Below are 12,670 nucleotides of genomic sequence, written 5' to 3'. Positions count from 1 at the left end.
GCATCATAATCATGCCAGGCCACATGCTGCTTGAGGGACTTGTCAAAAAATTGCAGAACTAGGCTGGGAAATTCTGTTACATACACCATATTCCCCGGCCTTAACACCTTCTGACAATCACTTGTTTTTGTCCTTACAAAATTTTCTGAAGGGTAAAAAATTCAAAAAAAGTAGATTTCAAACAAGCACTAGCTCAATTTTTCGCATCAAAAGTTAAATCATTTTTCAAAAATGGGATATACAAATTGCCCTCACGCTGGCAAGAAGTCATTTAATAATGATTACAATTATATTATTTTAATAAAGTTTATTGACAGTAAGAAAAATTTGCATTTTGTTTTATTCCAAAAACGGACAGAACTTTCCGGTAGACCGTATATATATCTATACACAATAATTTATTTACTAAAGAAATACTGATTATATTATCTCCTAAGATTAATTTTAGTAGAATTATCTACTGCAAAGTAAGTTAATAATAATTTATTTACTAAAGAAATATTGATTATATTATCTCCTAAGATTAATTTTAGTAGAATTATCTAAAAAGAGTGAATCCATAGTTAGTCAGTTTAATTCTGAAAATTGTTTTAAAGTAACTTGAATGTAAATTGTTAAAAATGTTTAACGGGGACTTGAATTAAATCACGAACAACAAAATTTCAATTGTAAAAAGAAATTAAATTAAAATTAAAAGCAAGTAATCATTGCCATTGATAAAAAATTAGTTGACTTTTCAAAGGGAACAAACAAACCAACTCCCGTTCAATGAACAATAATTAAGAAATAAATACGAAGGTGTTTCGTCCTTTCCTCAAGTAATAAGGCGATGCCAAACTGACAATTTAAGTTAGGCCAAATATTTCCGTGAATTGAAGGGATCAAGAACCAATGCAGACCACTAAAGCACTCATTCTGATTAAGCATTTTCGCTAATTCAATTTTGAGTGAAAAGCAATTTATGCAGTAAAATTGATAAATTACTTGAGTAATTGTCCCCTGAAACCCTCGTGTTTATGCATTTTAATACAAAACTATTTGTAAAAAATTAAACACTGGAAATTGGCATTATGAAATAGAACTCAAAGTAATTGAAATAAACATTAAAAAATTACGAAATATAAGAAATATAATGCAATCTTTGCAAAAAACAAATCAAAAAATAAAAATTTAAATTAAAAATATACATAAGAAAAGGGAATGTACATGAAAATATAAAAGGCCAGAAAAAGCATTAATTAACTTACGTTCTTTCTAGTGGGAAGTGGGCAAAGCGTTTTCTTCGTGTCTTACTCAGAAGAGTTGTGTTTCCGAAATTTTTTATCGGCAGTGGGGGCTTTGAATTATTTCAGTCGGCAAAACTTGTGTGAAGTAATTTATAGGAGAGGGAGTGACTAGGAATGCTTGAGGACGTATGTTGTAGAGCTCTTATTTGAGTGAAACCGTCTGTTAAAATTTTTGAATATACTAGTGAATGGAAATTAATTAATTTCTGGCTAATTGTCGTGTCGTAATGAGGAAGAAATTAAGAAAAGGAAAAAAAGGAATTTTCACTGTCAAAGAGCTATTTGACAGACTAAAGATTATGAAATAGGCCCATTTTTTTAGTAACAGCATAAGTCTGAAGACAATTAGCTTTTTACATTATATACAGCTTTGAAATTACACTATGTACATATCCTTCAACTGATAGTCATCCAACTTATACCACCTTCTCAGGTTTAGGAACAAATTACCATATCTCTATCAGTTAAATGATTTAGAGTGAGTATTTAACGCCTGCTCGTTTAAGGCAATGGTTAATAAATTGATTAGGTATTAGATTCGATTTCGCACTAAGTGAATTTAAGATCATACAATAACTATACACAATACATGTATCAAGACTCAAAAACTGATAAATTTAGAACCTTACTTTTTACAATAGTTATGTCATTAACATATATATTTACAATGCTGCTGAAAATTCAGTTTTTTAAATAATACTATTCTAAAGTTTTTTAACTACTTAGCAGTTTTGTCCGTATTGCAGATGGGTAATCCTTTTTGCACGTAGTGTGATTTGCCTGTAGTGGTACAGGCATCGCATTTTCAAAGTTCACATTCCTGATTATCATTTATAATTTATTCTAGTTTACTTATTTACAGATGGCATTACTGATCCATAGAACTAACTATCTCATGGTATTTTTTTTTCTCTTTCTGTGCTTTGATTTGCTGTGAAACACATGCATCTCTTTGGATGCCATATATTAAAGCTTCATTCAGGTAAGCTTTGAAGAAAATTATACTTTTACTAGCTTATTATGAAAAATTAATAACTGAGCTTTCAAGTTTTATTTTATGTATTTGCAATCTTAAATTTTTGTGCGAACTGAAAATTAATGATTCTAACAATAGCAGGGTAAATGTGGGACTGTATATTGTACTCTGTTTAAAAATATAACATATTGAGTTGAAATATTAACTTGTATCTAGAAATTTCAGGATGTGAAATACATACAAAATGTCAAGTTATTAAAAAAAAAGTCTACTATCCATACTAGCTTGCATGAAATAAGACACCATTAAAGGGGTAATGATAATTTTTATAATTCTATATACATAAATATAGACAGAAATTATAAAAATTAAGTACATCTATATATATGTACACACACATAAAATGATAAATTAAGTGCATACATATATGTATACACAATTTATTGTTAAGCATTAAAATCAATCCAAAATTATGTGTGCATATATATATATTATATATACATGAGGGGGGATCCCCCAAAAAAACAGATTTCTGCTATAAACAATTAATTTATTAACTTTCTTTACAAAATTCCTTCAGTCACCTTCAAAGTACTCTCCATTGGATGCGCTGTACTCATAAAGTCTTTTTTCCACTGTCTGAAACATCTCGGGAACTCTTTAAATATATCCTCTAGTGCCCTTTGCAAAGCTGTTTTAACCACCTCCACATCATCAAAACACTTTTCTTTTAGATTTTTCCTCATTCTCGGGAAGAGGAAAGAGTTGCACAGGATAGGTCTGCCGAAAACGGAGGGTGGGGAACGACAGACCTCATCCGAGAGGCCAAATAGCGAGTCACTCATAAGGCCATACGTGCGGGGAAATTTTCATGATGAAGGAACCAGTCACCTGACTGCCAAAGTTCTGGGCCTTTTTCTACAAACTTCCTCTCAGAGACATCTTAAAACTTCCAAATAAAAGTGCTGGTTAACAGTCTGGCCAGGGAAAACAAATCCCTGATGCACAATTTCACAAACATAAAAAAAGACAATGATTATCACCTTCACAATCGACCTCACTTGTCTTGCTTTTGGTCTGCGAGAGTTGGAAGTCTTCCACTGGCTTGATCCTTGATTGGTTTCTGCGTCATACCCATGACACCAACTCTCATCACATAACAACTTTGGTTAAAAAGTTTGGATCACTTTCAATCTCTTTTTTTAAGTTCTGGCTCAAATTCAATCAAATGGTTTTTTGATCCTGTGTTAGAAGACAAGGAACAAATTTAACAGAAACTCCACCTCCCCATTTTCAAATCCTCAGTCAAAATCTGCTGACATGAGCTCCAACTCACACCAGTCTCTTCTGAAATCTGGTCGATTATGAAACAATGATCCTCGGTGACTTTATGGCAGATTTTTCAGTATTGTTTTGAGATGTTGAAGGTCACCCAGAACGAACAGAGTCTTCATCACTCATCACACTATGTTTAAAGCGCCCAAACCACTCAAACACATGTGTGTGGCTCATAGCATCCTCCTTAAACACTGATATGTTATATTATGCTCAATATGTTATATTTTAAAATTGAAGCATTTGTTAAGCTTCCACTGTCGATTTTTCAAGCAGGAAACAAAATTTCAAACACATTCTTTGTTATTTTAAATTTGCCATAACGACTCTGCAGATCAAACATGACAGCAGTAAGAGAAACGCGACATCGCGCTCAAATGCTTAACCTACAAACTGATACTGTCTGTACAGTTGTTTTGTGAAGGTACCTACTAGAACTCTCTACTACAGCTACAAATGGAAGCACATTCTCAGTTTGGTTTTTTTTCGGGGTCCCCCATCATATATATACTCATGCATCTTGGGGCCATCTTGGGCTCTTTCATGTCAAGAAAGCAGATATCAGGACACTGCAGGCCATGACTCAACTAAGGGCTGTTGTGATATTGAGTTATATATACATATATATAATATTTTTTACTCATATTTTGCCCATTAATATTATTTTCTTACAATTTTGGCAATTAAAAAAGATGTTTTAAAAACTGGTTTTTTGGATCCTGAATTGCTAAGTTATCTGAGTAAGGTAAGAAGATTATTAAACAAATATTTATATTGAAATTATACTTACAGCTGAGTACAGTTGTGCTAAACCATCTTTAATTGCTAAATAATTGAAATTGTTATGAAGCATGATATAGCCTTCTCTATCTTTCACTACTGTAAAATGGGCTGTAAAAAAGAAAGGTATTAAAAAATTATAATATTTATCAGTGAAAGTAAGAAATTTTTTAGATTACATGTTGCAAAATATTTGGGAGTTCAGGTGTTACTATTTACAAATATACAATAACACTCTAATTATCTGAGGTAACGTAAACAGATCATAGGAGGTTACAGCATGAAAAATGGAAAACCTAGATAAAGCAGTCTTACCACTCATCTCAGATAAAAAAATCACGGATAAAAAAAGGTTCACAAATTCCTATGAAGCATTGACATGTTTTTATACCCTTTAACAGCTTAGTGAACTGAGTGAGCGTAGCAAAAAACAAAGGCAAATACATACTCATGTTTGTTTATGATAGGTAGGGAAGGAAAGAGAGAACATTATTTCATTATTTGTAACCATCAAGAGATATTTTTTTCCCTCAAAATCATCATAAAAACCGAGTTCCTTACACAGGTCATGAAAAACTTCAATATTCTTCAACCATGACACTGGTACTTCCTGATTATATGCAGCCCCTCAAAAAATTGCAAACTATTGTCAACTTTAAGCAGAAATGTTTGTTTGGGAATCTTTACATCTGTTTCTAAAATGCATCTAATGCTGCCTACTTTTTACATTCTTCTTTTTTCATACATTTCATGAAAATACTTTAACATATAAGTGTGTTTGGATATAATCCCAGTTGTTCCTTACAGATTATAAATAACTTATATATTCCTTTATTCAACAATAAATAAAGCAAGCAATAAGGTATGGGTATCTTCAAAGAAGTTTCTGACCTGAAATTCTAACACACTGATTGTAATTCTTTATATTGCATTTCCATAAAATTTGGTTCTTTAAGAAGTGAAACTTCACAAAATGTGAATTTTTACATTCTTTATTATTGGAAAAATACCATATTTATAAAGAAATGAAAAGCTTTCCTTTCATCAACTTGTAAATTCCATAGTCCCATTACAATGTGTCCCATTACAAAAACAAAATTACTCAATGCAAAAAGAAATACTAATCAGAAAAATGACTAGTTAATTTCCAGTGACCAATTAAAGCACAAATCCATGACTGCTAAGTGCACACTTGGGTTGCCACATAAATACTTTTTTCTAACATTGTGCATTGCCTCACCATTACTTTTTTGAGATTTTTTGGTGGGGATGTGGATAATCACACATCTCTAAGTTTTATTCAAGGAATGGGTTAGCAAGCTTATTCATTTCTGGAGATCTGCTTTTTACATAAATAATGAGAGAGGACAACTGAATTATTTTAGTGATTATACCTATAAGGAAAGTGAATTAATTATTCATCTCTGTTCTTAATTACACTGCTTTTTCATCTATACAACAATATGATACACAGCATTAATACATGGATAACTGGAGTTAAAAAATAGTGTATATTGATTCTATTCATATTTTGGACATAAATTTCTTTTTTAAAATTCTGAAAAATCAATGCTTAATTTTTTTAAATTGCTATATATGGTTGTTCTAAATATACTGGCATTTAATTCCTTTACATTTTCAAAAGCTTTGGTAAATACAGTTTTCACAGATTTAGTTTCTGTTTCTTCCAGTATTGAAAAAGTTGCCTAATGAGCTGAACACTTTTTAAGCTAGAAAATTGTCTTACAATGAGAAAACATCTAATCTGATTCATCTTCTACTGTAGCATTAACTGACAATAGTTGAATGTTGAAGCTCAATGTTGAAAAATGTTCTTGTACTTTATGGTTTGCTCTCAGAGCACCAACATTTTTGCAAGCTCTGCATCCAATTTTTTTGAAATCATTAATGATTCACATTTATTGCAGAATTCCTTATTTTATTAAAATTCCAACATTTTGGAAGCTTCTCAGAAGATAGAACCATGTGCTCCCTCTCCATGTGGTCTAGCAAATGTAGCACACATTTCCACTGCTGTATCTTGTTTTTCATAGAGTCATTATTCACATAACAGTTAATGAAGTAGAATAGTTAGTAATATTATTATTTATATTGAAATACTGCTAATTTCCGATGTGATGTACATCACACCAGTAAGACAAACTACTACTTAACACTATCAAACTACTATTTCTAACTCAGATATTGCACATTTACTACCTGAGACTATAAAACTATGAAACACTATGAAAGGAAATGATGTCAGAAAACTCTTGGTGATGAGAATTATAGATATCAGTATTACTAATCTAGACAGTTCCATAATGATACATGAATACAACCAAGGAGTTTTGATACATATCCTGCACTTTTTAGACAAAATATGTATATGTACACAGACACAGGGCTGCCACTAGAGCTGATGTAACTGGCTGTAACAGGTGGCAGAATTTAGGAGTGACAGATATTTCAGAATTTGCAGAAGCATTGAATTGCAAAACTTAGCAGTAATTTTTTACTTAAGGAGACACACTGGACAACAGAATTTTGGGAGGCAGCAGATAGCAAAATTTAGGAACCAAAAAGATTGCACCGGGTGGCAAAATGCCTAGTGCCATCCTCACACAGACTGGTTATTGACATCAGGGCTATCAATAATATCAACTAATCACCATGACAGATCCTAAGTACAAACACTCTAAATGGCTTTGAGAAGATGTATTTGAATTTGTCTAACCAACAATTATCAATTGTTCGGTGACATGTTTGAAGCTCAAAGAGGCTCAAATTTCTGCAAGATGAATAGTGCTTTCTAGAAAGTTTAAATGTAACTAATCTAGTTAATATAACTAATATCTTTGGTACCAACTTATGCTATATGGAACTGATTTAGTGAAAATTCCAGCATTTTAAAATGCTTACTTTTTTTGCTAGATTCACAAGATGTTTATAGATGCACATACCATGACATCCCCCTTTAGAAAAAAAAAATTTCTATACATGAAAAATTAAGAAAAATAAATTAAATATGAACAAACCTTTTTTTTAGCATAAAATGAATTGCAGTATACAGAAAAGTAGAAAAAGAAAAGAAGTAAGCTTTTGGAGTAGCAGAAACATAATGCTTTTAATTATTCCCTTTCATGTGAAGCAAAAGATCTTGATTTAGATGAGGGACAACTATGAAATTAAACTTCTTTAATTTCTGATAAACTTTTCAAGCTCACTTTTATGTGTGCATGCCCATAAAGAGAGAGAAAAGGCACAAAGAAAAAAAAAAAAAAAAAAACTTGCTCTACAAAATTAATGAAGATTTCTAATCTTTCAATTTTAACATTTACCCAGTCTCGATTACTTCATTAAATACAAACAAGAAAACACAAAATAAATTGGTACTCTTCTGTTATCGGGACCGAATTTAGAAATGCATATATGCGTGCATGTGTGTATGGATGCATGTGTTCATGTCAGGGCTGTGGAGTCGGAATCAGGTAGATTTTTTGGGTAAAAGGAGTCAGAGTTGGAGTCACTAAAAAATGCATCGACTCCAACTCCAGTTTTTATTGAACAGTTTGAATTTGAAATGAAATTAAAGTGAACTGAAAAAAAAAAAAAAAAAAAAATAATAATAATGACAAACTGAGTTAACATTTTTATTTATGAACTATATACATTAATAAATAGTTATTTTCTATTTTATTGACCTATTAGTAAATAAATAGAAGTGAGCAAGATATTTGCCATTATTAATTAAACTGATTAATTTAGTTACTAATCTCATTGGTGAATTTAGGTAAGCAGAAGAACTCCCAAAATTGATGCCATTCTTAGGAAGCAAGCAGGAAAAGGAGCAACACAATGGAGAAGTATATATTTGATGATATAGTGGTTGTTAGGATTAAGAACATTTTCAGAAGATGTAAATAACCCTACTATTTCACTAACAGAAAGACTGTGGAATGATCTTGCAAAACTGGAAACCCTTCTTTCAATACCGTATATAGTCATAAAAAAGCTACAATCTGATGAATTAACAGGAGACGAGAATGTTAGAAGATGTAGGTAACCCTAATGTTTCACTAACAGAAAGACTGTGGAATGATCATGGAGAATTGGAAATTCCTCTTTCTATACCGTATATAGCCACCAAAACGCTACAAACTGAAGAATTAACAAGAGGCAAAATTGGAAGAATGTGATGTTTGTTCTTTCTAAAATGGAAGGTTTATTGCAAAAGGAATCATTTCTTCAATGAAGAAAAGAGAAACTAGTTTGCTAGACAATAAGATCGTGCTCGGTTCAATGCATGTAGATCCAAATCGTTGAATTTTGTTGGATGACAAACAAATTAAAAAAGCAAAGAAAGTTGGTACAACTCTGATATATGCCCTAATTTCACCAAATGTAGTGAAATGTGTTCTGCACTGGTTTTTGGCACGATTGCATGTTGTATGGCAACCGTGTTGACGTTGAAAAATCTTTCGCTGAAGCTTGTTGGTTTGCATCATGCTCTGTGTCTGAGAAGATAGGGGGGGAAAATAAAATGGTGGAGGTTGTTGAATTGAAGTTTGGCAAAAGGAATAATCATCGTGGCCATCCTGTTGAGGGGCAGTGGGTATTTGGAGGTGTGGAAAAAAGGTGTGGGAGATTATTTTTAGTGGCTGTGCATGATTGAGGTAGGGATTTGTGATTATTTGCAATTTTATTTATTTGTGAACCATAGTATGAATTTTTTGGATAGTGTGTCTGGCTGTTATATAAATACCATAGTGATTACGTGGCAGCATATTGAAGGTGGTATGAAATTGGTATTTCTGCTGTTCGAAAAAGCATTAATTCATGGTAAGTGCATTTTATTTTATTCTTATTTCATAGAATGTTATGTTCATTGTTTTTTTAGTATGAATTTCTGTTGTTATTGTTGTTTTTTAAATTGTTTGAAATTTATTTTAATTATTTTAGTTAATTTTGTTGATTGGTGCATAGCGTCTAGATTGTGCAATTTGTAGATGTTTTTTAAAGTTGAAACAGAACGCTGTGTGCATAGTATTCTTTGAAATTTATTGTTGTTATGTTAATTTATTAAAGCAAAGTGTGCATAGTTTGTAGATTCGTTCGTTGCCTAGATTGTGCCATTCGTAGATGTTTTTTTAAGTTAAAACATATCGGCAAAAACCGCGTCTTTTGAGATATTTCAAAATATGGACAAAACATTTAGATAGTAATATGGCAGCATGGAGTTTCTGGCCAAAAATGTTTGGCGACTTGAAGGCGCATATCAGAGTAGTTCCAGAAAGCCATCTATGAACTTTCATTAAGAATGAAATTATTGTCAGAACAACTGGAGTATTCAAATCAGGACAGTCAAACTGCAGATATTCTAACTGAGTCTCTATCATGGTCTTCCACTGATGAATTAGATTTTGAAAAATATTTGGATAATATTGAAAAGGCTAAAAGAAAACGAATGAAAATAAATAACCAAGAGCCTTTAGATATAAAAACGAAAAATACAAACAAAATTTATACATGGCCTTTGAAGAAATAGATAAATATGATTGCTCTTGCAAGACACCTCTTTTTAGAACTTAAAAATCTATCCTGAAAAGTTAAAGGAAGTAGCCCCAACAGTAACAGCTCTTCTTCAAGTCAGCGTGGAAAGACTCTTTTAAGATCTAAGTGTATCAAATTGTATCTATGGTGCTCTAACAAAGGGGATCTTGCTGAAGTTTTACTGTTTCTTAGAAATTACTAATGCCAGTTTTTCCATTTTATAATAAATGCTAATTTTAATATAAATAATTTGCTATACTATCAATTTTTTTTCTCATATATATATATATATATATGAGAAGTCAGAGTCTTTAAAATTCCAGGAGTCAGAGTCGATCATTTTCCCTACTGACTCCACAGCCCTGGTTTTTAGGCTAAATATTTTTTATTCCATAAATACTTTTAACAGCTGTATCTCCTAAAATTACATTAAAAAAATAAGCTGTACCCATGTGTATATGTTTACGTATATATGAAGGAGTCGGAGTCGAAGTTGGAGTCGGTCATTTTCCCTAACGACTCCACAGCCCTGGTTCATGTATGCATGTATATAAATATATATGCATGCATATAGGCATATACATGCATACACATGTGCATACATACATAACTTTCTTAATCTGGTCCCGATAACAGAAGAGTACCAATAAAATTTAATAATCAACATTAAAAAAAAATGCATACTCTGACCTTCTTACTTTTTCTTCTATTTTTAAATAAAATTTCAATAAAATACATGTCCAGAATAACTGAATTTACTCTTATGAACAAATTTCACATTTATGGAATTGAAACCTTTTGCATCTATGAAACTAGTAAATTTTTTCACATTACGCAATTTTACATTACCTCACTTACACAAGTGTTTTTCACATATATGTAAGTATGATAATGGTCCATTGCATCTACTCATAATCAGTTAAATGAAGCAACAAAATTTGTGCATATTTATCAAAATATTATCTAAAGGCCAAAATATACCATTATGAAACTGATGTCCATCTCCCCCAAGACAATCAAGAACTAGACGACCGTCTGGTGATTGAAGAATTTGCAATGATAATCCAGTGATACGAGATATAAACTGTATAACATTTCCACTCTTGACATTCAGCTAGATACAATAAACATAGAATTATGAATATCACTGTTTTTATAGCTATCATCAAAATCATCAAAATTGTAATTTTCGGACCAATATAATAAATACTCATTTTGATTAACAGTATCATTATTTCAGTTTCGGTAAAACGTGTTAAAATTTAACCGGCATCAGAAAATATGAAAGCTACGGTTTTTCAAATAAATAACTTCTTTGAATTTAAAATTTTCCTTTTTATAATTATACGTACAAATATAGCTTACGTTGATACTAACTGTGTAGCAGCTTTTAGTTACATCTATTGTTAAAACTAGTTACACTACAAGACAATTAATAACATTTTTGGTACTTTTCTGTTTCGCTGGCACAAATCTCGCCAAGGAAAAGTGTGCTTGGCGACAGAATACAGTATACACATAAAAAAATTTTAGTTTCAAGAATTCTTTTATTTTGAAGGCATAAACATATTAATATGATTTAAAATTTTGTAAAAAGCCAAGAAATTTGTAAAAAGATATTAATTTAAGAATTTACTATGCTTTCAAGGTTCAACATCCTGATTCACTGGTTCATATCACGTTACCCAACGTGATCTCATCTCATGTAAACTACGCTACAAAAATATAATTCTCTCAATAATTATCTACATTTCAAGTTAAATCTTAATACAAGTTTAAATGCAAGAATTATTTCAATTCATACGAATAGCTTACTCAGAAATTATGTAAAACTGCAGTGCTTTACTTGGCTAGCGCATTCTCATTAGAATTGATGAATTTAACCCTTAATTTTGCCTTTCCTACATTTTCACCTTCGGGTGAGCGGTGTGATTGCATCCTAATTGACTTAATTACTGCAAATGGTCTTGGAGTATAAAATTTAATTATTTTTGTAAAAATTCTATGTAGTTGTATGCCAGTATTTTGAAAGAAACAATCAATCTGATAAGAAATGGCTGCAACTTGTTTTGAAAAGAAAGCGTAAAAAGTTGTTACCAGTGAAGATATTCCTTTTGTAAAAATTCTATGTAATTGTATGCCAGTATATATTTTGAAAGAAACAATCAATCTGATAAGAAATGGCTGCGACTTGTTTTGAAAAGGAAGCGTAAAAGGTACCAGTGAAGATATTCCTTTTGTAAATATTCTATGTAATTGTATGCCAGTATTTTGAAAGAAACAATCAATCTGATAAGAAATGGCTGCGACTTGTTTTGAAAAGGAAGCGTAAAAGGTTACCAGTGAAGATATTCCATTTGGCATCAGTTGTACCATTATTGGCAACTTTATCGTTTGCCCCGGCAAAACAGAAAAGTACCACATTTTTTTTATAATTAGATAAAAGGATTAAAATATAAAATCGAAATATAAAGGCAGAAAAAAAATCAGCTGAAGATCCACAACCTATATATACATTTATAACATTTTAATTCCATTTATAATTTATATATCAAATGGTAACGATATATATCTGCAAGACTTAACCCCTTTGAGCCGGGTAGCGAAAACGCGCGCTTATCGCGGAGGCCAGCAGTGTCTTCCGCGAGCGTCTCTCCAGGGCCGGGGGCTTTTTTGCTACTAAGCCTAAATCTATGAAATTTCCGAAGTATCAACGCATTGTTTAATAATGCTCTATAGA

General features: G+C 31.5%; 1 protein-coding gene across 1 annotated transcript in view; it reads right to left on the bottom strand.

The window, feature by feature from the left end:
- LOC118189419 (uncharacterized) overlaps window positions 1-12,670 on the bottom strand; it is a 47,340-nt gene that overhangs the window by 20,350 nt on the left and 14,320 nt on the right. The window contains exons 5-6 of the mRNA XM_035360012.2: window positions 10,912-11,044; window positions 4,388-4,488 (exon numbers count right to left, since the gene is read on the bottom strand). Of these exons, the coding sequence (XP_035215903.2) occupies window positions 4,388-4,488; window positions 10,912-11,044 (234 nt within the window). The remainder of the gene's footprint in view (window positions 1-4,387; window positions 4,489-10,911; window positions 11,045-12,670) is intronic.

This window comes from Stegodyphus dumicola, chromosome 1 (assembly GCF_044657685.1).
Source record: "Stegodyphus dumicola isolate Sdum_Otavi_A_Nest chromosome 1, ASM4465768v1".
Lineage (NCBI taxonomy): Eukaryota > Metazoa > Arthropoda > Arachnida > Araneae > Eresidae > Stegodyphus > Stegodyphus dumicola.
The sequence above is the reverse complement of the archived record's forward strand: the minus strand, read 5'-3'. Positions and strand labels throughout refer to the sequence as shown.